This window comes from Mercenaria mercenaria, chromosome 3 (genome assembly GCF_021730395.1).
Source record: "Mercenaria mercenaria strain notata chromosome 3, MADL_Memer_1, whole genome shotgun sequence".
Taxonomy (NCBI): Eukaryota; Metazoa; Mollusca; class Bivalvia; order Venerida; family Veneridae; genus Mercenaria; species Mercenaria mercenaria.
The window spans coordinates 19,739,960-19,766,691 of NC_069363.1; the positions used below are offsets into that span (position 1 = coordinate 19,739,960).

Genomic DNA, 26,732 nt, shown 5'->3' on the forward strand with positions numbered 1-26,732 from the left:
TTCTTTGATTTGACCTAGTGACCTACTTTTTGACCCAAGATGACCCATTATCAAACTTGATCTAGATTTCTTCAAGGCAATCATTATGACCAAATTTCATGAAGATCAACTGAAAAATACAGCCTCTATCGCATACACAAGGTTTTTCCTTGATTTGACCTAGTGACCTACTTTTTGACCCAAGATGACCCATATTCAAACTCAACCTAGATTTCATCAAGTCAATCATTCTGACCAAATTTCATGTGATCAATTGAAAAATACAGCCTCTATCGCATACACAAGGTTTTTCTTTGATTTGACCTAGTGACCTACATTTTGATCCAAGATAACCCATATTCAAACTCAACCTAGACTTCATCAAGGCAATTATTCTGACCAAATTTCATGAAGATCAACTGAAAAATACAGCCTCTATCAATTACACAAGGTTTATCTTTGATTTGACCTAGTGACCTAGTTTTTGTCCACAGATGACCCATTTTCAAACTTGACCTAGATTTCATCAAGGTAATCATTCTGACCAAATTTCATGAAGATAGATGAAAAATACAGCCTCTATCGCATACACAAGCTAAATGTTGACAACAGGTGAGCTAAAAATGTTTCTGTTTCATTTTAAACCTTTCGCGTCGTTTCACTGAAATACGCGATTCTGATCAGTTGGCAGTTATATCAAGGATGGCAGCGCCCATGTTGCCGGCTTCATCAGTTTTGGGGCTGTGATTCAAAGCTTTTTTGCATTATAAAACAGCCAAAAACTTACTTACAATAGTTCCAAATTAGTTGATGACAAATTTCACCAGTATCATGATTTACCTGGCAGCTCTACGTCATCGGAGAATTTCAAGGCCTCAAAAAAAAAAAAAGAAAAAAAAGATTCCTACCTACCTACCCTCTTTTTTTTGACAGGAGACCGGAAACGGACCTTTTTTTTTTTCCCCATTACAAATGCAATACATTTTGCTACCTATAGGGTTTTCAGTACTTTACATAAATAATGCATAATGTATTTGTAATTCTGTAAAAAAGGAAGAAACTGAAATTTCGTATGTTCCTTTGATCTCAATGGTAAAGTGAAGGAAAACTAGACTTGTGTCGATTGGACACGGATGCACCAACATACTGTGCTGTCCTCTAAATAGCAAAGTTTTTAGTAAAGACCAAATTCACATGAAGGATGTTCTGAAAATTTGAAGCAAATTGTATTCAGATTAAAGGTTGTTCATCTGAGCAACTTTGAATCCATTCCTTCAAAAAGTGTATGTGGAGTTGAACACACCAAATTTCTTCACTGTTGCCTATTTGAAATTAAGAACGGGCCAGAATTCTAGAAATAATAGCCACAGAAAAAAGTCCATTACTTATGGTCATCTTCAAATGAAGGTCCTTCGTCTGTGAAACTTTCAAGCATATCCTTTCAATATTGTTTGATGAGTTTGACACATAAGATTTTTCATTATATTCTATACAGCAAAATTATCAAAGGGCCGTAACTGTGGTAAAAAAAGTAACACCAAAAGGTCATCTGCACATCAAGCTTGTTCATCTGTGAAAGTTTGAAACAAATCAGGCTAATAGTGTGGGAGGAGTTGGACACACATGATTTTTTCTATTTTCTATATAGCAAAACTACAAAGGGCCATAACTGCAGTAAAAATAGTCTCAGAAAAAATTCCTTCCTTTATGGTCATCTGCACATCAAGCTTGTTCATCTGTGAAATTTTGAAGCAAATCTGGCTTGGACACACAAGATTTCAGGATGTACGGACAGCAGCAATGCTATTCGCCTAACTAATTGTGCACAAATGGCTCTTTGATATATATAGACTATAACGCCCTCCGCGCCATAGAGGCAGATATACGGTAAATGTCAGTCTGTGAAATTGGTCTGCCTTGCAGCTGAAACTTGAGACTACAATTCTATATGCACCCCCACCCCCACCCCATAAATGTGGGGGAATAAAAATGGCTAAAATTCTTTTTATTTTATAGTTGACAGTGACCATGGAAAATTTTTAATGCCGTCCTAAACATCCTACTAGTTAAGACTACATGTTGTTTTACCAGAAATTTAAAATTCGTGTTATCTAAAAGAATAGATTATTACCGTTTTTGTCTCTATCTTGTTTTCAAAGTAGTCTGCACTTTTAAAGTAGCTGAAATCTGCTATTAGTTCACCATATCTAGCAAGGTCTTGTTGTGTTTCTAACCGAAACACAGACGGTATGAAATCAGACAGTCGAAGTAATTCTGCTATGATTGCATTGCCTCTTGATGCCAGTCTCAGCGCATTCTGACCACACTGATTATTCTCTGCTAGAAAGTCTGCCATTGTATTTATCAAGTCTTTCCCATTACCAGATCATGTGAATGTGACACAGACAGAAATTTAGAACAAAATCTGTGCAAAACTGTGCTACTCAAACTTTGTAGCAGCAGTGTCAGATTTAACCCTCTAAATTTCTCTGTTGTATCAAAAATGTATATTGTTAAAACTTGTCGCTTTAAACCAAATTCCAGTCTTAAGATAGAAACTTTGCTAAGATAGTTGACAGCTACTTTCGGCTTGTTTTCCTCCCACCCGGAAGTGATATTTCAGCACTGAGAGTTGCTTTCCCTTTGTTGACAGAGGGCGCTGTTCGCAAAATGTCGGGTCCACTCGTGAATAATTTTGAAGTCCCGTCTTGGTAATTTTCATAAATACTAAAAGTCTGATTGATTTAATTATTGTGCAGCAATTAAAAATAATGAATTGAAAAATAAATGTTAAACCATTAAACTACATGCATCTTTACATCGACGAAAATTTGACCATTCTTTTTAGCACGCTCTTACATTTTAGTGGGTGGGGTAATATTTTTGCGGTAGGTATGTCCTGACTTGGTCACATTAATGCTGAATTATTACAGGATACACAGCTTTCTCTCTCAATAGGTGCTAGACCATTAAGTTTTTTGAGCAGCAAGTATCTGTCGATAACCGAATGCCTAGTTCTATAAAGGCAGTGGCTAGGATTACGGTTGTTCAATAACATTAAACTTGCACAGGGCGTCTTTTAATATTTGGACGTTCAACATGTCCCTGTGTCAAGTTTAATCGAATGTCAGCCATTTGCATAGCACAGATTACAACTTTATTTTATTGAAGTGTAATGTAGGAAAACTCTCAAATACGTGAAACATTGGTTTACCGTAACTAAAACTGCACCACCAATCACTTCCCCGACGCATTTCACAGAAACTTCTAGCATAATTTATTGAAATATCACGAACAATACAACACCGAATAAATATATAGAATCAATTATACATGCTTAGACGAAAACAAATACGTTTAGCCTACGACACATGTAAAAAATCTGCGGCCATTATTTAACGCATGGGTACCGCCGAACGCAGGTGTACTAGCCTTTTAAACTGCTTTGATAGGACTTTACAACTAATTTAAGTAACTTTTAATAAAATTACAGCCAGTAAATGCTGATTACACCCATCGATTATAAACATATGCATACTACATAGACTATAGGTTAGTAACGGGCCGCATTTTTTTTCAAATCCGACCATGATAATATTTTTTTGTCTAAAATTAATCTTTATAATAAAGAAGATTTGACAGTTGGTGTTGTGTTGTGAAAGTGAATGGATGTAAATTTCATTTTCAAAGTGCGGACTGATCTTCAATATCTTCAGTAAGACAGTATGTTCAATGGATGTATAAATTAGGTTTCTTTGTCCGTTGTTGGTATTTAGCTATCGCTTTCAAGTCACTTCTACTGTGAACTTGTAAAACCTTCCGCAAGAACTTTTGCGGAAAGCTCTACCGGGAAATTTATACTTTCGATAAAACGTCGGACTATATGAAATGTCAAAATCGTAAAATATTGAAGTCCGACGTTTATTTATAGAACTAGGATTACGGTACCGTAATCCTAGCCTCCGGTTCTAGGATTACGGAAGTTCCGTATTTCTAGACAACCCTATGAGGATAGGCTAGGATTACGGAAGTCTTTCAAAGGCAGCAAATGTATGATATGACATGCATAAATGATGTTGTAAACTTACTCGTTCCACTTAAAAAACGATTTTTTCATGCCTGGAGTTTTACTTTGTGTTTTCGATCCGCCATTTTGGGTTTGTATAATCTGTAAATTATTTATAATGGCGGCGCGTGGAAATATCGTTGTCATCCTACTTGGTATTATAAGTGAGCCTTCAGTTATAGGTGGACAATTATTCATTCGCTAATGATGATTAATTTTGAATGATAAAAGTTAAAATCTTCTTATTGTAGACAGTAATGTTTCAAGCATGTTATAATGTTTATATAATTGTCCAACTACATCCAGGCCACACCACGAGGAGGTGCTCAGTTCATGGCCCCAATTTTTTTTTTTTTTTTTTTTTTTTTTTTTTTTTTTTTAATTTCCATCAAAAATTATCGTTTTTCAAAAGGTATTTTGTTTTGATTTTGTTTTGAGTTTAGAATATATTTTAATTTCCATCATAAAACTTAATAATTCTTAAAACTTAAAAATACTTTTTCTGATTTTTTTGGTTGTTAATAGTATGCTATCATTGTATTTTTTTCTTACATTTTGTATTGTTTCTTCTCTCTTTTTATCTTCTCTTTTTTTCTCTCTCTTTAATTTTTGTTTTTGTTTTTTTTTTTTTTGGTTTTTTTTTCTTCATTTTTTTTTCTTTCTTTTTTTTCTTAAACATTTGACTGCAGTTTTTTTAACAATTGTGATAGTGTGAAAGACGCAAACTGTTGTCAAATGTTAAAACATTAGTACATAGAATGACCGACATTTAGTGCTTAGTAAGAAAGAGCAAATGAAATGCAGACGGAAGAAAACATTAAACATTTAAACCAGGATTTCATATAAAAATGTGTCGATCATTCTTTGCATCCCAAGTACAAACTACAGTAAATAAATAGTACAGACAGTGTTGCAAGACAATACATGTGTGCATGACATTTCTTTTTTGAAACAAGGCCCTTAAAAATTCACAAGCTAAATGAACAAGTGTACATATTTACAAACAGAATAACAAATACATGTATTAGCATAGTGACCGGCAACTTTCAGAGTGCCACATGATCCTGAACGTTTATGACCGGCAACTTTTAGAGTGCCACAAGGTCTTCATCGTTTATGACCGGCAACTTTTAGAGTGCCACAAGGTCCTACGAACTATTCAAACAGAACCAGAATTTTGATTTTGGTGCTGAAGTCAAGGCTGCGCAATGGTAATGGAACCATCCTAGACACATGTCACAGCCCACACAACGCGTATCGAGGTGATCACAGCAAACGGCACATGTCCATTTTCGTTTCTTAGCACCTGCCACTATTTCTAACATGCGTTTTAATGCTTCGTTGTTAAAGTACTTGTATGTCATTTCTAAATCTGTTTCAGTTGCGGCCATATTTACAGAGTCTTCACATGTTTGTATGTCATTGATTGCGATTATTTTTCCAGATTGTATACAAGCCGATAACACTTCGTCGTCTACGAACCATTTCAACACAATCCGCGCCTTTTCAATTTCCGATTTTTCTTCGAATGGTATTTTCTTTTTCTTCAAACCTAATCTAAACCTTTTTCTTGGAAGACCAATAACAGTTGTTTCAGAACCCTTCGGGCGGCCTCTCTGCTTAATGTTAGGTGGCAATGTGATGTGACTGACATTTTGTGTAACCGTTGTCGAAGTTGTTGATGTTGTTGTATTTGATACCGTAGCTTCTGTGGCTGACGTCTGTGTAAGAATTGCTTCTGTAGTGTTTATATTGTTTTCATTTTCAGTTCTATCTTGCACATCAATATCTTGATGAACGTTAACAGTTGTGTTTTCTGGTGATGTTGCATTTTCAGTGATATCTTCATCTTGCTGAATGTTCATAGATGTATCATTTATTTCATTTTCACTTTCATTGAAAATTTCATTATTGTCTGTTACAAGTTCAGCATCTTGTTGAATGTTAACGGACGTTTCATTGACTGTTACTGCTTCAGTCGTGTCGCTTTCACTGAGCACATTGACAAGTTCAGCATCTTGTTGAATGTTAACGGACGTTTCATTGACTGTTACTGTTTCAGTCGTGTCGCTTTCACTGAGCACATTGACAAGTTCAGCATCTTGTTGAATGTTAACGGATGTTTCATTGACTGTTACTGTTTCAGCCGTGTCGGTTTCACTGAGCACACTGACTGTTACTGTCTGACCGCATTCCCAGGCTAACAACATGGCATTCAATTGCTCCATTCGAAAATCAAAGGCAGATCCTGTTTCTTCTGCTGCACAGGAGGCTAATCGTTGAGCAATGTGATGTGCTGCTCTAAAGCGTTGTTGCTGAGACTTTGGTGCCCGTTGTGGCATTACACCCTGTTCCACACATGTTGTATTAAAGGCCTAGATTTTGGCAGTGGGCCAAGGGATTTCTGTCTTCACCAGCACAGTTGGGGGCTAATGACCATCTCAGTATGGTTCCAATAAACAAGGGTCATTGTTTATTGGAGAGTCAGTCTACCTTACAAGTGTATCAATTAGTGAGAAAGGCAAACAATATAATTTATTTTAAATTAATGGATAATTGATAACATTTAAAGTTATACCAGTTTCTTTTTGGCATTTCTCTGTAAAGAAAAATATTGTTGATCAAACACAATAATAAAATAAAATAATTCATAATAATGATAAAAATGTGACTTTCACTCATCTAAAGCTGGCAGAATTCTGTAAATAACATATGTCTAAAATTGAAAACAGTATGTGCATTTCAAAGTTACAAAGCAAAGCATGAAAAAAGTCCCTTTTGGCAACATACAAAAAATGAAAGTCGAGTATAGATGGAACACAATAATTTTATATTATATTGTTTGTCAGCACAAAGAACTGATGAAGTTTTCACTATACTTGTGTTTTATCATCATTACTATTTTCAATATTATTTCTGTATCTTTTATCATCCTAAATGTAATATAATAATAATAATAATGATAATAATAACAATCATGATTATATTTATAATTATAATAATTATTATTATTATTATAACATTAAAGTAATAGTTATTATCATCTATATAATATCAAAATAATAATTATTATTATTATCATTACACATTCACTGAAGAAAAATTAATTTCTTTCAACTCCACTGCACATATCTTCATGGTCTAGTTGGGGTCCCTGCTGTGCTAATTGCCCTCTAATCAGTTACTGTTACATAATCGCTGATAAGCAGCAGATAAGATGGGAGTTGTATATTGGATTTGGGGGGGGACACTTATATAGTAGTGAATCTAGGCCTTTAACGTTTATGTCAAAGGCGTCAAGACATAACCTGCGAGTCCATCTGGATTGTATAAGTTCATCTGCATATAGAGGCAGACCTTGACTATGTCGCAGTGCCAGTATATGTCTACATGGTAGCAGAAACTGTTTATGAAACGTACACGGACAAGATACTACGGTAATGTTCGTATTACCTTCTTCTACTGGAGTTGACAGGTGTTTGTTTAGCTCTTTCTCAATTAAACCGTATGCATAGGGAGTGAGATTCTTTCGGAACTCACTGTAAGTGTCACTGGCTAGTGAAGTTACAGGTATCTTTGCCGTAACGCGGCACAATTTCCCATCTATTTCAGTTCGGTGAGTATCAAGAAATTTCACCATGTCAGACGCAAACTGATCAAACTTTGCATTTTTGTCAACAATTTGTTTGATTTTTTGATTGATCGATTCTAAGCGATTGTTAGATTTGTTCCCTAAAGCGCTAGACAAATACAACCCGGTCACCCACTGATGTCTGATTGGGTCCCACTCCTGTAGAAAGTATTCGATTGCTGTATTGTTTTTCGTGTCAGTTAGCATTTTCTTGTTGTTTTCATAATCTGTTTCTGATTTTGAGTAGCATATTTTTTGAATTATTTCTAACAGGTTGTCTCTTTCTGATTTGTTTACTCCCATTTTGTCCGCAGTGATTTCCCGATGGAAAGTGCGCAACACATGGAACAAGCATATGCGCAACTCTGCGTCTGGAAATAACCTGGAAAAAACTTCCCGTTCTACAAAGTCTTTGTCTGACATAACTGTTCTGACACAGTCCCATTTAGCGTTTTGGTCTTTAAACAACTGAACCATTTCGGACATCATGTCCTCTGTTTCCTCGGCAACCAACCATAAACCTACAATTTCACTTTGTCCATTACCATTTTCAACTAATAACAAATACAACGGCATTCTGAGGTCATTCACCTTGTATGTTGCATCTACACACAGAAATTCTGGATAGGATTGAAACATATTCCGCATCCTAGCGTCCTGAAAAAACAGCCCCCTCATTTTGTTTGCGTCATTTGACACTATTTTCACAAAGGCTCCATTGTTTTTTGATAGCTCATCAACAGCGGACTGTAAGGTTGTTACATCTTTGTTATTTGTGGTGTTAGCCGTGCGTATATTGTGAAGGTCTTTCAACAAGATTACTTTTCCAGTGTCACTCATGACTTTCTGTTGCACCATTTTTTTGTTAGCTTTAACACTTAACATTTTCTGTACATTTTCCTTTTCATTTTCACCAAGTTTGCATTGTTGGAAAAGATTCCTGAATACCGTTTTGTTCACCTCCTGATTGTGAATTTCGTTCAATTGTTTAACCACCAATATTGTCAATTTATAATTCCAGTCTTTCCACACGTAGGCTATACATGTATCAAGCAAAACACATTTATATAAAGGCCTTATACCAATAATTGTGGTGCAAATTTACCACCAACATACCACTTGTAGGTATGCAAACAAAATGATAATTCTAATTTTAATCCTTACCTTTTTCTTTCTATATAACCTGTAAAACTGAACGCTCACTTATAAAACCAAGTAGGATGACAACAATATTTCCGCGCGCCACCATTAATAATTAGTTTAGCGATTATACAAACCCAACATGGCGGATAGATAACACAAAGTAAAACTGCTGGCAAGAAAAATCGTTTTTTAAGTGAAACGAGTAAGTTTACAACATCATTTATGCATGTCATATCATACGTTTGCTGCTTTTGAAAGACTTCCGTAATCCTAGCCTATCCTCATAGGGTTGTCTAGAAATACGGAACTTCAGTAATCCTAGAACCGGAGGCTAGGATTACGGTACCGTAATCCTAGCCACTGCCTTCTATAAATAAACGTCGGACTTCAATATTTTACAATTTTGACATTTCATATAGTCTGACTTTTTATGGAAATTGTAAATGTCCCAGTAGAGCTTCCAGCAAAATATCTTGCGGAAGGTTTTACAAGTTCACGGTGAAAGTGACTAAAAAGCGATAGCTCAATACCAACAACGGACAAAGAAACCTATTTTACACATCCATTGAACATATTATCTTACTGAAAGCACCGAAGATCTGTCCACGCTTTGAAAATGAAATTTGCATCCATTCACTTTGCAACACAACATGAAACTGTCAAATTGTCTTTGTTATAAAGAATGAATTTAGAAGAAAAATATTGTCATGGTCGGATATTATAAACAATGTGGCCAGTTACAGTATTTAATAATTGTCTATGTACTGTGTGTATAAATACCGTATATATAGTTGATCATTGTTACTGGCATTTATTAGTGGTACTTCAATTAAAAATTCTTTCATTAAGTTCTAAATTCATATCAAAGCAGTTTCAAAGGCTAGTCCATATGCACTCAGTGGTGTCCGTGCGTCAAATAATGACCGCAGATTTTTTACTTGACTAGTGCCATTAGTGCTGTAGGTTAAACATATTTATTTTCCTCTAAGCATGTATAATTGATTCTGTATGTTTTTTTAGTGTTGCATTGTTCGTAATATTTCATTGAATTACGCTAGAAGAGTCTGTGTAATGGGTCAGGGAAGTGATTGGTGATGCAGTTTTAATTATGGTAAACCAATATATCACGTGTTTGAGACTTTTCCTACATTACTCTTCAATAAAATGAGGTTGAAATTTTTGCTCTGCAAACGGCTGTCATTCGATTAAACTTGACACAGGGACATGTTGAACATCCAAATATCAAAAGGTGCCCTGTGCAAGTTTAATGTTATTGAACTAACCGAATGCCTAGCCTAGAGGTCCGATAATCAATATGAATACTGAGAACGGTATTTACAAACAGCTAGGAGACTATATTTTATCTTTACAAATAGTTTTTTTGTTCTCGTATTTTTCTCATTGTTTTAAATACATGGTAAGTCACAGGACACAGAAGTACTTACAATTCTTTAATCCTGGGAAAAATATTATTACAAATTCGACAAATAATTATTAACAATTTGTACCCCATAATCAGATGCCTTGAAGGATTCAGTGCTCCAGATAATTTTTTGACCCTGGGAGTAATTACCCCCAGTTTTGAAAGTGTGGGAGTAAATTAGAAAATATGAAAAAAGTCGGGGTTAGTAGAGGTTTAAGGGTGAAATGAAACCATTGATTGTTAGCAGTTTTATTGTATTATAACTATTATTTATTATAACTACATGTACAAGAAAATTTTAGACCATATGTCATACATCTTTGAAACTATGATTACTATCATTATTTACGTTCAGTTGCTTGTATTATGTCTGTCAACGGCAGACTTTTGAATATTTATGGCACCTTCAATGGCTCATATGCTATCAACATTGTTAGCTTCGCAGATTGCACATTTCAGTATTTTTAAGCACGGGAATGATGACTTCCAACTTTCAATTGTAGATTTAGATACTGATAAATGAGTCCTTTTACTTTTAAGTACATTATCAATTAGTTCCTGGAAAATAGGTTGGACAGCAGCCTTTGCAGACATCAGCTTTTCAGTCTTGAAATATTTCACTCTTTCATTGTTTCCGATTTGAAGCCATACCTGCTCTGGATAATCTTCGATAAACAACACGCAGATGCTCGCAAAATTTTATATGAGTCTCCGTGACCTAAGACTGGTTTAGATATTTCACACACCAGAGCTGCTTTTTACTTATTATATGCCCGACATATTATGTATTGTTATACCCCCAGTGTCCGTCTGTCCGTCCGTTACAGGGCTTCCATTAAGTGGCGTCCCGGCATAAAATACGCCAGAAATTATGGTCCATACGCCAATACACAATGTTAGAGGCGTACAAAGGACTTATGATATTTTCAAAGGACGACAAAATCAATACACCGTGACGTAACTTTACCAGAATGACGTGATTAGCTCTGCCCCATAACTAATCAAAGCGGTTTAACACTTGATGATTGACAGCCTCGTAAAAACTGCCGGCAGTGTTTAAAGTGTGTGACAGTGTGAAAGCATCGTGTTTGATAGAGAACGTCTGTAAAATGTAAACCGTTATCCAGATCAGCTGACATGTTTAGAAGGCGTTAATTGCCGACAACAAAAGGCTTATTAAATTGGTGAAACAACCTCCTATGTCAGAAGACAAAGTAACTTAATTGTGGAAAACATATCGATAATTTCAGCAAAAAAACCTCAGCAAGTAACTATATTCTTTTAGCAAATGACATTTCACATCCAGTTTAAATTAATACATTTTTTCCGATCGGTAATAAATTTGCTACATACTTTAGATTTTCATAAATGATAAATCCTTCTACAGTATTTTTAGAAGAAGAAAAAAAAACATTCAATTTGTCTCCTATTAAAAACTGATATCTCTGACACATTTCGACCAGCACATGGCAGCTAGACATCAAAAGGAGTGTCGGCAAAATTTTCCTTTATTGATTTTCTTTGATGTGGGATGAAAGTTAACTGGTTGGGTATTGCAAGGTGAATGACGTAATTTGACATAATTCTACTCCGAGTAAAATGTACTTTAGATTTTTTTAAGTGGATTTTCGTTTTGTAGCTGAACAACAGTAAGTCTGGTGATTTTAATAAAATGCTGACTGTTGCTATACGATAAAAAAAAGAACAATAAAATATTTTTGTTAAATAAGATGTTTTCTAATCAGTCTAGCGGTCCCTTTCTCTAAATTCTATTACTTTACACATTGTTCTGAACCAATTAGATAGGATGATGATAGTAATGATTATGATGGTGATGATGATGTTGATGGTATTGAAGGTCACTGTACAAAGTGATACTATGTAGGACTCCAAGAAAATTTAAGAGGGACTCCAAAATCTGAATGTTAGGCAGTCCTGATTCCATGAAATTGAATCCTAATGGAAGCCCTGCCGTTAGCAATTTTGTGTCTGCTCTGTAACTCTTGAACCCTTTGAAGGATTTCAAAGAAACTTGACACAAATGTTCACCACACAGAGACGACGTGCAAAGCGCATGTTCTGGATGTCTCGCTTCAAGGTCAAGGTCACACTTAGGGGTCAAAGGTCATATCAGTTTGTTTCGTGTCCGCTCTGTAACTCTTGAACTTCTTGAAGGATTTCAATGAAACTTTGCACAAATGTTCACCACACTGAGACGACATGCAAAGCGCATGTTTCGGATGACTCGCTCCAAGGTCAAGGTCACACTTCGGGGTCAAAGGTCATATATGAATTTGCTTTATGTATATTGCTCTGCATTGCAGTGCTTTTGTTTTTATTTGGGAATTCCCTTTTTTGTTCACGTACAATAAAATAAATTTGAATTACTTCCCTTTTATGTTACTATGAATAGCTTATTTTCAAACTTTTTTATTATTAGCCATAGGGAAAAACCGAGACCACTTTTCTGTGCTCCAACATGGATGGTACCTCCAATTTTTAGGTGTATTTTGACATACCTGTACCTGGTAAGATTTTTTTGTGGACTGTTTTTTGGAATTTCTTCCCATTGTTGTTCCTGTCCTTAGGGCTTCAGCAGTCAAGTTCTTTAAATTTTGCACCCATCCTCTGATGTAACCCTTTGGGCGTATATTGCCCCACTTGGCGGCACTCTTGTTATTTTTATTTGATTAGTCAGCGGAGCCGTCCAGCACAGTAGCGGAAGTAAAAATCAACTGTTCAGTAATTAGAAGTACACTTGCATGTTTTCATGTTTTGCATAAATTCTGAAGAACTGGCATAATTTGTACGCAAGGATCTTAAATTATGAGCATATTCCAGTATTTCTTGAGTGTCAAATATGCATGTACGCACCTTATCTGGAGCACTGAGGATTTCAAAGAAACTTTACAAAAATGTGAAAAATAACCGTAGAATAATATGAAATTTAAATCCCTAGGACATAGCTCCTTTGTTCTTATAAATTTGTCTCAGTAATCTTTGATAATGTTTGTCACTGTTTTTGGAGACAATTTGAAGTTATAATTTGCACCACAGCTATGTTGATATTTATTGACGCAAACTTTAAAATGCTTTGCAGTCAGTTTAATAATCTGATCTGATTTATTTGTGATTATATATGTTACATAAAATGAAACGGATAACATAGCATTTTGACAACATAATTTTGATATCTCAGTTTCTTACAATTGTTTCATAGTTATATCGGCAGTAGATGTAAAAGATAAATTTTTTAGATATGATGTGTATTCTACAATTTTAGTGACATATAGTATCCCCAGGATGACCCATGAATGTTTTACAACTAATTTTCAATGGGGTCCTTTTGAAATAGGCAGTGACATAGGATAGCCACACATTTTAAGACACTGATGTTTCTTTGTGCGAAAATGCAGTTTAGAAATAACTTAACTCAAATTAGTTTGTGTGTTTGTATTATCATGTATATGCATTATCATGTATACCGGTATGTATTTCTAAGTGATAACTTGTCAATAAAGAACTTTCAGTACAGTGTTCCCGGGTTGTTACCCCATTTGGTAATGTGATTTAATGTAACTGGTTACATTTGCAGTGTAATTGTAATTTTATTAAGTATGTTTCTATGGTTGATGTAATTGTAATTCAATGGAACATTTCACATTGTAATTCAGTTATTTATATGTTGTTCAAAGTAATTGACCCCAGGTCTTGACAGCTATTATATTTAGTTGCATAAAGTTGTTTCCCTTTATGCAGTTATACAATTTCTTTAGAAAGAGTTAGTTACCAAATGGAGTTGATTTATATATCACTGAGTGTTTATATAAAAAGCAAAAAAAAAAGGAAATTGGTGATAGTATGATATCTCACTGTGAATTTTAGATAGATTTGTTAAATTTTGCATGTGACATAGTACTTGGAAATGCGCCTTTCAAATGTTGACTTTGTGATATTTCTCAGAAAAAAACATTGAAATTTGAACCAAGGATGGATCAGATATAGACAGATATAAACAACTGACCTTTATCAATGAATGATTTCTTTACTCAGTCTCATTATAAATGTAGTTTTATGTGTAAATATGGTGTATATGTTGGTTGGATGGGGTTGACTGAAGTGATATTAGACATGTTTTTGTCTTACATGGATTGAATTTTCAAAATTCTTGAAGCACTTTGAAGTCTATTATTTGATTGTTGCATGTTGCAGTTGGTGTTTTTTATCACTTTTATACCAATAAACTATGCTTTTGAATACATTTTTTGTAATTTATTCTCATCTCAGATTTCAGTAGCTATTTTATCTGGCATGTAAACTGTCTTGAGGAATTTATTGAAAAGTATTTTTTCTATATTTCAGGGCAGGAAAGCCAGCCCCAGGTCTTCACTTAGACGTTATGAAGGACGGAAAACTCATACAGGTATCATGCATTGTTATCTTTGATTTTTTTGGTTTAAAAGATTTTAAGCTCACCTAAGAACAAAGTGCTTAAGATGAGCTATTGTGATACACCTGTGTCCATCTTACTGTGTTGTCAATAGTTTTACCGTTAACAATGTAGAGTCTATACTCTGTGTCGGAATGGTTGTTATAATGAAGTCTTGGGGAAAATTTTAAATTTGATCTTCCAAGAAAAAAACTAGGTAACTTAAGTTAAAGAAAAAAACTTGTTAACACTCTAGGGACCAAGAAACCTATTCAGAATGTTTGTCTTTATGAAATCTAGGTCAAGTCTGAAACTGGGTCATCTTGGGTCAAATCATAGAAAAACCTTGTTAACACAGGAGGCATCAATTTCTGTCATATCTTCATAAAACTTTGTCAAAAGGTTTTTTATAATATCTAGGTCAAGTTTGAAACTAGGTTATCCGGGGTAAAAAGCTACGTTGCTAATGTAAATAAACCTTATGAACACTTCATAGGTCATATTTTCCTCTCAATCTTTATGAGACTTAGAATGGTTATCTTTCTGAAAGTTAGGTAAAGTTTAAAGAGGGAAGAAGTAGGTCAGGTGTGTGTGTAAGTAAGTAAGTAAGTAAGTGGCTACACATTTGGTTTCCCAATCTTCCATTAGTGCCATAAATGTTAAATGTACACTTACTCCGTACATCAAAATGATATTAAAAAGAAAAGGGATAAATCATTGCAATGAATTTAATTACTTTATTTTTTCGTGCCTAAAGTAAGTTTTCCTTAAAAAATAGTCCAACACAATTTAGGAGTGAATGCAATTGATTCGAAAGGTGGCTGTCATTTTCTTGTTTCTTGATAAAAAACATTAATGTGACCATTCATTTTCTTAGATCATTTCCCATACAGTGGTTATTATTTCATTACAAAATTCTGAAAAAAGTTGTTTTCAAAATTCAAGACGATGCTGTAAATCTAACCCGCCGATTTTTGGCTATATTTTGTATGAAGTGTTTATCCGAGTCACCAACTCTGTTAACGTACAGTATCTCACTTGAATAAAACTGAAAGTAAACTGTGTAAACTAGAAATACATATTCAAATAAATTCATCGATGGAAGTCAATTTAACGTAGTTAATACATTACATGTTGTTCTTTTATCATAGACAACAACTAATTGTGTACATTAATCCAATTAATCGCATGGTTAATCAGCAATTTCTTCGTAAAACATTGTCTTTTGCACTCGAACATGTTGACAATTAAACGCAAAGTGTCAAAGAAGTAACCGCGGCGCTAATTGACTGAACACAATCGACTCTGGTGTATTGGATAATTTGATTCGCTTTCACACTTCTCGGGAAAATCTCGCAAGTACCTGAAGTAGGCAGAGCTTAAATTATGCTATCGGTGTGTGTTTGTGTACTCTACATTCATTTTGACACCGTGTAAATTGTCAAGAGTTCGGGTAACGGAGTGTGGATATCAAAGAAAATCAGGCGACTTGCATTTCGCTTTGAGGTTAGATTTGAGCGAAGTTTGAAGTTCCAAAGCGACTATGTCGCTCAAGTCGCCCACTCGCGAGAGCCCTGCATAGGGCTTAGAAGTCATTAGTTATAGTAAGTTAACTGAAAATAAAGAAATTGAAAAGTCCATGAAACTAGGATTTCACTGATATAGTCAATGTACAGCAAGTGCCATGGTGGTCATCAATATGCAGAAGTCCTTGTGTATCAGTGCTTTTGTAGGGAAATTGCTACAACTATATATAGTAAGAATGCTGATATTGAAAACTTCATACTTCAAACCATCTACATCAAGCATTATTGAAAATACTGCATACTGTGAAATCATATAATATTGGTTGGGGACTAATTTTCATGGATTTCATGGTTGAGTCAATCCACGAAGTTTTATCCCAACCAACAAGTAAAATTCCCATTCATTTTATGTTCAAAAGTTGAATTCCACTAATTCATATCCCCATGAAATTGCCGTTTTGGCCAAAACCACGAAATTTCCTTCCCACGAAATTAAATGATTTTAAAGTAATGCTCTGGGTCATAGAATAAGAATACTGCAGCATATTAATTTTATTTCTTACTTTCATTTTCTTTGCCACAGAATGAAATGATAAGGTATAGGATTGCACTTGAGATATTGAATAGCAAGATAAAGGGTCTTGTTGTTTGCTGGGAGAGTGCTATATCAACCTTGGAGTACCTATTCATAGCATTAAATTAAGATAGATGTTGTGATTTTCCTATCCAATACATATTTTTTATACTTTTATATTGCTTTCTCTGCAGTGAAGTGAATGCTACATTTATAAGTCTATTGCATTTGCTAGTTTATATGTTGTCTATTCACCTAAAATACACATCAAAATAATTGTTTTTCCAACTCTGGAAGTAACTAGTTTCCAGCATAAAAGTCACTTCTTTCAGAGTGGACACAATTGGAAAACACGAGATAACAAAACCAGATGTCAGAAGTTTGATTTCCGTTTCCACTGACTCCAAACAATCTCTCTAATAGAAAAGTCTTGTGTTTGAGTGCTGTACACTTAGCACTCTAAAGAACCAGAAACTGATACATGTATATCTTTTGCTTTCCTGAACAACATAAAATGAATAACTTCTTTCCAAAGGAGTCACCAATATGGGTATTAACAGGTGGAGAATTTAGATAAAGTCAGATACAAACACATTAACTAGCTGTGAAAAGCATGTGAGTTAGATCATTGTGAACTATGCACTAGAACAGAGAATCCTATAGAGTTACATGTTTTGTCATTGATATAGGATTCTATACACAGGTGCTATATTAAAACTAGCATATATGTATCAGCATAATGATGTAAGATAGACATTGTGTTGTTAATTATTCTACAGTTTGTTGGAATCTTTAAGATGATGTGATTACAGGAGGTTTTCATTAAAAGTTGGACTTCTTTGTATTTCTGCAATTATCTATCTATATATCTACCACATGGATCAATATGTATGTGTATCACATGGATCTATCAATATGTCTGACACAGGAATCAATCTGCGTGACTACCAAATGGATCTATCTACCGGTATATGTCTATCATTTGGATTTGTCTCTATATCTACCACATGGATCTCATATGGGTTTGTCTTTATATCTACCAAATGGATCTATCTACTGGTATATGTCTATCATATGCATTTGTCTGTATATCTGCCACATGGATCTGTCTGCTGGTATACGTCTGTCGTATGGATTTGTCTGTATATCTACCACATGGATCTGTCTGCTGGTATACGTCTGTCGTATGGATTTGTCTGTATATCTACCACATGGATCTGTCTGCTGGTATACGTCTGTTGTATGGATTTGTCTGTATATCTACCACATGGATCTGTCTGCTGGTATACGTCTATCATATAGATTTGTCTGTATATCTACCACATGGATCTGTCTGCTGGTATACGTCTACCGTATGGATTTGTCTGTATATCTACCACATGGATCTGTCTGCTGGTATACGTCTACCGTATGGATTTGTCTGTATATCTACCACATGGATCTGTCTGCTGGTATACGTCTACCGTATGGATTTGTCTGTATATCTACCACATGGATCTGTCTGCTGGTATACGTCTACCGTATGGATTTGTCTGTATATCTACCACATGAATCCATCTGCTGGTATACGTCTACGGTACCGTATGGATTTGTCTGTATATCTACCACATGGATCAGTGTACTGGTATACATCTATTGTATGGATTTGTCTGTATATCTACCACATGGATCTATCTGCTGGTATACATCTGTCATATGGATTTGTCTGTATATCTACCACATGGATCTGTGTACTGGTATACGTCTATCATATGGATTTGTCTGTATTTCTACCACATGGATCTATCTGCTGGTATACGTCTATCACATGGATTTGCCTGTATATCTACCACATGGATCTGTCTGCTGGTATACTTCTGTCATATGGATTTGTCTGTATATCTACCACATGGATCTGTCTACTGGTATATGTCTATCATATGGATTTGTCGGTATATCTACCACATGGATCTGTCAATATGTGTACCATATGGATAATCTAGCAAATATTTCTAGTCATACAGAACTCCTTTCAAGTTTTGACAAACTATTTAAGTTGAGCCATCCTGCAAAAACATTAAAATGTATTTGTGTAGTATTAGCTTCAATTGCCTCTGTCTTAAAATAGCAATTAATTACAAAAAAGAATTGGAAATGTTGGAAATAATTCTACATTATTTACATGAACGGGCCAGACGCTAATTACAGATACTTGAATTTTTCAGAAATTAATGATTGATGAGAAAAAGTGTTATTTTTTTGGGCGTAACAAACAGATGTGTGACTTCTGTATTGACCATGCCTCATGTTCTAGAGTGCACGCAGCTCTTATATGGCACAGACATTTATCTAGACCTTTCCTTATAGACCTGGGGAGCAGTAAGTATACATTTTGGCACAGACATTTATCTAGACCTTTCCTTATAGACCTGGGGAGCAGTAAGTATACTTCCTGGCACAGACATTTATCTAGACCTTTCCTTATAGACCTGGGGAGCAGTAAGTTTACTTTTTGGCACAGACATTTATCTAGACCTTTCCTTATAGACCTGGGGAGCAGTAAGTATACTTTTTGGCACAGACGTTTATCTAGAATTTCCCTTATAGACCTGGGGAGCAGTAAGTATACTTTTTGGCACAGACATTTATCTAGACCTTTCCTTATAGACCTGGGGAGCAGTAAGTATACTTTTTGGCACAGACGTTTATCTAGAATTTCCCTTATAGACCTGGGGAGCAGTAAGTATACTTTTTGGCACAGACATTTATCTAGACCTTTCCTTATTTATCCCCCCACCAAAGGTGAAGGGGATATTAGAAATGCTCTCCGTCCGTCCGTCCGTGCGTCCGCAACGATCTTTGTCCGGAGCATAACTCCAAAAGTACTTGAGGGATTTTCTTCAAACTTCATACACTGATAGAACACATTGGGAGGAAGTGCAGTGTGCAAGAACAATAATTCTACCTTGCCTATTTTTTGAGTTATTCCCCTTTATCTTATTTTCTTAAAACATTTTGTCCGGAGCATAACTCAAAAAGTACTGGAGGGATTTTCTTCAAACTTCATACACTGATAGAACACATTGGGAGGAAGTGCAGTGTGCAAGAACAATAACTCTACCTTGCCTATTTTTTGAGTTATTCCCCTTTATCATATTTTCTTAAAACATTTTGTCCGGAGCATAACCCCAAAAGTACTGGAGGGATTTTCTTCAAACTTCATACACTGATAAAACACATTGGGAGGAAGTGCAGTGTGCAAGAACAATAACTCTACCTTGCCTATTTTTTTAGTTATTCCCCTTTATCATATTTTCTTAAAAAAAATTGTCTGGAGCATATCTTCTTCATGCATGGAGGGATTTTGATATATCTTGGCACAAATGTTTACCACCAAGAGGCGGAGTGTCATATGCAAGAACCAGGTCCCTAGGTCTAAGGTCAAGGTCACACTTAGAGGTCAAAGGATACAAGAATAAAAACCTTGTCCGGAGCATTTCTTCTTCATGCATAGAGGGATTTTGATATAACTTGGCACAAATGTTCACCACCACGAGACAGAGTGTCATGCGCAAGATCCAGGTCACTAGGCCTAAGGTCAAGGTCACACTTAGAGGCCAAAGGTCAGATACAAGAATGACTTTGTCCGAAGCATTTCTTCTTCATGCATGGAGGGATTTTGATGTAACTTGGCACAATTATACACCATCATGAGACGAAGTGTCATGCACAGTTCCCTTCTTTAGAATTACTTCCCTTTGTTGTTACTTTAAATAGCTTTTATTGTAACTTTTTCATTACTAGTTGTAGGGAAAAATCGAGACCACTTTTCTGTAGTACAACAAACATGCTTAATCCAATTTTGAGGTGTATTTTGACCAGTCTCTTCCTGATAAAGATTTTTGTGTAGACTTGCAATTTTTTTTTTTTTTTTTTTTTTTAAAGATTAACTTCCCTTAGTTGTTACTATAAATAACTTATATTGTAACATTTTTATAATTGACCCTAGGGAAAAAACAAGACCACTTTTCTGTGGTACAGCATAGATGTTACTCTCCAGTTTTAGGTATATTTTATTAATTTTATTATATATAAGGTATCTCTACCTAGTAAGGAGTTTTTTTGTGGACTTTAAAAAACAAAAGACTTACAATGATAACTAAACAACCACAAAATTAACATTCAATTTGCAAATACAGCTGCTAGAGTAAAGAAATTTGCTTTGACGGGCATATATTGTGACATTCTGGCACTCTAGTTCCCTGTTAGCTTTCCATTCCTTCTTTTTACAGTAGCCATATAGAAAAACATCATAGCTATACTCTTCATGAAAATTAATAAAATTTAGCAGTAAACCACCTCACTACTGACTTATTCTTTCTTCCACATCTTAAAACCCCTGATGCGGACCACATCCTTCAATTATGATATGCCCGGTGGGGGGATTAGCCATGTCTGACATGGCTCTTGTAGACCTGGGGAGCAGTAAGTATACTTTTTGGCACAGACATTTATCTAGACCTTTCCTTATAGACCTGGGGAGCAGTTAGTATACTTTTTGGCACAGACGTTTATCTAGACCTTTCCTTATAGGGGGAGCAGTAAGTATACTTTTTGGCACAAACGTTTCTCTAGACCTTTCCTTACAGAGCTGGGGAACAGTAAGTATACTTTTTGGCGCAGACATTTATCTAGACCTTTCCTTACACACCTGGGGAGCAGTTAGTATACTTTTTGGCACAGACGTTTATCTAGACCTTTCCTTATAGACTGGGAAGCAATAAGTTTACTGTGAAGTCATCATGTTCTGTTGTGGGGAACTTATTTTCAAGGATTTCATGGTTGAATCAGTCCACGAAATTTGATCTTGACAAAGCAGTAAATTTCACATTCATTTTATGCTAAAAATCCATAAATTTAAATCCCCATGAAATAGCTTTGGCCAAACCAAGTAGTTTTTTCTTTAAAATGTAAAATACCCATAAAAAACATGTGATATTTCAAGAAACTATGAAATTAAGATAACAAATTGAATGATTTCAAAGTATGTAAAGATGAGATGCAATATATTAAATACATATGGGATTTTTTTAAAGGATTTGAACGTACTTTTCATTATCACATAGATATAGCAATTCTTAGACTGAGAGTGTCTGATATAATTCTGAAATATGGAACTTCTTATTTTAGCACATGGTACTTACATTGGACATATTCGATTGGAGTCGCGGAAGCCTCAGCAGATCCCTATAGACAGTGAGCTACACTTTGGGGCATCCACACGCATATACACTATCAGGGAACGACCCCAAAACATTGGACAAGGGGATGAGCCTGAAAAACAAGGCGAGAAAGAAGGAAATCTTCTTGGCCTGCCAGAAAATGAAACAGAATTAGATGTAAGTCTTATAACAACATTACAGGTTATATGATATAACACTAAAATTCATACATTACAGCTGATTTTTCTGCAACAGTTTGGTGTTTTGGAAGATATTAAACATACTGCTTTCAGTTGATACATACAGGTAGTAGAAATATACTGTTTTGTTTTTCATATATAGTGAAAGTAAAGAGGAGTATCAAAAAGTTGCATGAAAAATACAATAAAGAAAAAATGATATGAAGCTAGTTAAGTATTCAGTACATGAATAGTGAAACCCCACAAACCCGATACAAGACAAAACCCGTCAAAAATGAACACTTGATCAAGTCTATATTAAGTTCCTTCTGTTAAAAAATTAAAACAGGAAATCCCTTCAAACTGAACAGCTGATTAGGTATCCAGTATGTTCCTTCTGTTGAAAAATTATCCTTCTGAACTGCAAACAGCTTGGAACTGAACTTCTTTTTTGTTCCAATGTTGGTCTTTTAAAAGGGGTTCCACTGTAGCACAGACTTGCTGCTTGTTTCAGTGACTTATTGGCATGGATGAGAAGGAGTACTGAAGACTGGTTGAGTTCGATTGTTTAAAGTCACTTTAAAAGTTAAATCTGCAATGGCCGAAAACAGGTGTCATGTTCAATAATAGTACTTAAATACTCCGTCATCTGAAGTCTGATGGAATTTTTTTTCTTGTTTTGTAGAATCTGACAGAGTTTAACACAGCCCATAACCGACGCAGTATGCCACTCACAGAAAACAAAGAAGCTTCAAATCCTTTGAAGAGAAAGCATAAAAGTGTTCATATTTCATTTTCTGAGGATGATGAAATTATAAATCCAGGTAAATTTACCCTAGTTGAATAGTAATTTTTGGTAAATTAACTACTTCAGTAGATATATCTATTATGAAAACTTCTTAATAAAGGATGTGGTGGAAATTAGATACATGTCTGCAATCTGTTAAGCATGTCTTTGAGGAAATAATCGGGAAGCCTACTTTCAGGTTTCAATATTGAGAGTAAATCAAATTTTTTATATATAATTTAATTTGTGCACATCTTTTCACACACATCTTTTCATGGCATCATATGATGTCTCAGTTCACACTTCCATTTAATTGAAGCCTTTTAGGGAGATACGCAGTTTTTAAAAAGCAACTTCAAGTTTCATATCCTGTTTGTTAGAGATGATATTCAGATTTTTCAGATATCTCATAATCTGTTACAATTTTTCTAGCAGTTGGTTAGAGACCACCGATTGTTTTCCCATAGACTTCCATTATAACATTATGCAATGTACGGCCTTCCATAAATCGAAACATGTATATCTAATCACATGTTTTTCAAGAACTATCTTTGTTCTACCAAAATACCGGACGAAAAACATGAAAAATTGATACTTAAAGTGATTTTCATGTGAATAAGATTACCCCCTTTACATGTTGGCATGGCAGGAGAAATTGGTTTAATAAAACTTTTTTTCAATAAGAATAAAATATAGCAAATTTTGTCAAAATGTACAATACCAGACTACCGGTAACATTCTATAAATGCAATAAAGAATCTCTATTTTGAAAAATATAATCACTTCTTGGGTTTGTTTACATGACTGACCAATCAGTACGGACAAACATTACCTTATTCCCAAGTATACAAGGTATTGTCATCACTTTCTCATCGGCGTTGGTTAAAATTTTTGTTTCGGTCCACCTTTTCTCAAAAACTATAAGAGCTGCAGCTTTAAAATTTTGCACACTTGTTTATCATCATTAGATGACTTAGTAGGCCAAGAATCATAATTCTGATTTGCATTTTGTCAAAATTATGGCCCTTCTTGTACTTATAATTTAAGTTTCTTGGTTAAAAGTTTTGTTTAGGTCCACCTTTTCTCAAAAACTATAAGAAATACAGCTTTGAAAGTTTGCACACTTGCTTAGCATCATTAGTTGACTGTGTAGGCCAAGAACCATAACTCTGATATGCATTTTGTCAGAATTATGGCTGTTTTTGTACTTAGAAAAATTGAGTTTCTTGGTTAAAGTTTTTGTTTAGGTCCATCTTTTCTCAAAAGCTATAAGAGGTAAAGCTTTGAAACTTTGCACACTTGTTTAACATCATTAGGTGCCTATATAGGCCAAGAACCATAACTCTGATATGCATTTTGTTGAAATTATGGCCCTTTTTGTACTTAATAAATCTGAACTAAAGTATTTTCTTACATATTGTGCAGCACTTGCAGACGAGCGATGGCACCCATAGGCGGTGCTCTTGTTTGAATTGGTAGTCTCTGACCAGTTACTCATTTTTGACGGTATTCACTGTTTGAGAGAAATTTGAAATTTAAATTGATTGAAATTACATGTATGGAAGCCATATCAGCATTTCATTTTGAGTGACATAAGGCAGAGTCTAAACATTTAATTAGAACAGTAAACTCCTATTATTGTGAAGTCCCTTGGGACCAGCAAAATATGATTGTTATATCTGCGGTTTCTGATAAACCTATAGCAAAAAGATAAGGGGGAGCTGTGGTCTAGTGGTTAAGGTGTCGGCTGCTCAACCCGGGGGTCAGGGGTCACAACCACGCCTTCTCATATGACACCAGTACTGGTTTTTCCAGGAAGCTGACTTGAGAGTGTTGCAAATAAGCTTGAAGCTTTCATCACAATGGAGCTAAAATAAATTAGTATAAACTAAAAATATTTTAAACAGTTTTTAAAGAGAACAGCTTTTTATAACAAATTGATTATTCTGCATTGATTTTTTTTAGGGGATTGGGGGATGCTAAAAGTGTCTTAATAGAATGCATACTGTAGTTTACTTGATTGACATACAGTTCGATGGTTTATGTTCTGTCAGTCTCCTAGATGTAGAGCTGATAATGATGGTAAACAGTAACTCACTTTTGCAGTTTGATGAAGACCGTTTTTCCTCCCCATTAAAAGATGTAGTTGATTTACATTTTCTCTTCATGAAAAGTCAAGAAATGTATATCGTATAGCAACACTTTACTCTGGTAATGAATATGTCTTGGTCATATTTACAATATTTTATTCACTTTTACTGTTCAAATTGTATTACAGAGGATGTGGATCCATCTATTGGGAAGTTCAGAAATCTTGTATCAACACATGTAATAGCCACAAAGGTGGGTAACAATTGATTTTGTAATTTTCATATCTTTCTTTGGTTCGGTTTTAGATATAAAGCATATAATTACTGTATTTTCCCGAATAAACGCCCCTTGGGGCGTTACATTTTCCAAAGAGTTCATTTGAGTTCATTTGAGGTAAAAAGATAAAAAAGTAAAATTTTTACAAAACTTAAAAACATCGTTCAAACCAACTGTAAAGTGTTTCTGTGTTGTTTAATTCCCCCAAAACGTAATTATTTGGCATCCAATTTAATGCAGTGTGTCTTAAAATTATGCATTTAAATACGGTACCCCATGTATTCCGTGACATGCTCGCGACATTACACATTACGTTATCATACCCAAACAGCTGTGTACTCCGATAATATTTTCCTTAGTACATGCGGGTAGCAATACACAATGTCTGTGGTTTGACACGCTGCTTATATGCCGGCTTTTAAATTAAAAGTTATTAAAACTGCCGAAGAAAAGGTTAACACTTTGCCGCAAATTTGTTTAAAGTCGACAGGAAGCTTGTGCGCGGGTGGTGCAAAAACAAGTCAAAAATGGATTTACCGTTTAATTTTCTATTTGATGATTGGATATGTACCGTACTTAGTATAAACGTTTTGGATTTACGGTACATGTACTGTTTAAAAGTGTGTTTAATTCTTAATACATTGGATGCTTACTGTAAATTACTTATTATGTGGACTTATAAAAATGAGGTAGGTGATTTTTTTTCGTTTTTGTTGACTTTTTTTCCCCTCCAAAACGGGTGGGGGCGTTAATTAGAGGGGGGGGGGGCCTTAATTCGGGAAAATACGGTATGCAATTTCCTCTGTTTCTTTTTATGATTAAGTGTTATGTTATGACTCAACATGATAATAGTTTATAAAGTTGCAAGTATAGGAAGGTTATGTTTGGACTTGGAAAATATTTCTGGAAGTATATACATGTATTTGTTGACTTCCTCACCATTCTTGCCAAGATTACTTCTCAGCAGTAACTGCTCTGAGGTCTGAATCTGCAAAGGAAGCTTATTTAAGAAGAGTGGCACATATCAGTACATCCTCGTCAGATTGGCTTAATATGTAAATAATTTATGGGGCTTCTGTGGCTAAGGTTTCTGACTTTGAACCACCAACTTCTCACGTTGTGGGTTTGAAACTTCATTCAGGTTATAGAATTATTCATGTGAGAAAGCTGTCCAGTTTGTATATGAAAGCTTAGTGGTTCTGCCAGGCACTGTCTGTGGTCTTGCCATTGTCAAAAGCTGGAAAGCAGTCTAGTTTGTATATGAAAGCTCAGTGTTCTGCCTAAGTGTGCCTTCTGTAGGTCTTGCCATTGTCAAGGCTGGAAAGCTGTCATTTGTATTGAAGCTCGTGGTTCTGCCCAGTCCTGTTGTGGTCTTGCCATGTCAAAAGCTGGGAAAGCTGTCCAGTTTGTATATGAAAGCTCGGTGG

General features: G+C 35.1%; 2 protein-coding genes across 3 annotated transcripts in view; one reads left to right on the top strand and one right to left on the bottom strand.

Annotated features, from left to right (window-relative positions):
• The window catches only part of LOC123525327 (WASH complex subunit 5-like), a 37,499-nt gene extending 35,164 nt beyond the window's left edge, over positions 1–2,335 (bottom strand). The window contains exon 1 of the mRNA XM_053537952.1: positions 2,111–2,335. Coding sequence (XP_053393927.1) covers positions 2,111–2,335 — 225 coding nt within the window. The remainder of the gene's footprint in view (positions 1–2,110) is intronic.
• Positions 2,336–2,607: 272 nt separating this feature from the next.
• The window catches only part of LOC123525329 (nuclear inhibitor of protein phosphatase 1-like), a 30,010-nt gene continuing 5,885 nt past the window's right edge, over positions 2,608–26,732 (top strand). Inside the window, exons 1-6 of one of the 2 annotated variants that reach the window (XM_045304296.2) lie at positions 2,608–2,690; positions 14,605–14,665; positions 18,976–19,129; positions 21,941–22,149; positions 22,837–22,975; positions 25,217–25,281. In XM_045304296.2, coding sequence (XP_045160231.1) covers positions 2,650–2,690; positions 14,605–14,665; positions 18,976–19,129; positions 21,941–22,149; positions 22,837–22,975; positions 25,217–25,281 — 669 coding nt within the window. In that variant the 5' untranslated portion in view covers positions 2,608–2,649. Of the gene's footprint in view, positions 2,691–14,604; positions 14,666–18,975; positions 19,130–21,007; positions 21,296–21,940; positions 22,150–22,836; positions 22,976–25,216; positions 25,282–26,732 lie in introns of those variants that run through there. The other variant, XM_053537956.1, reaches the window with a different exon arrangement.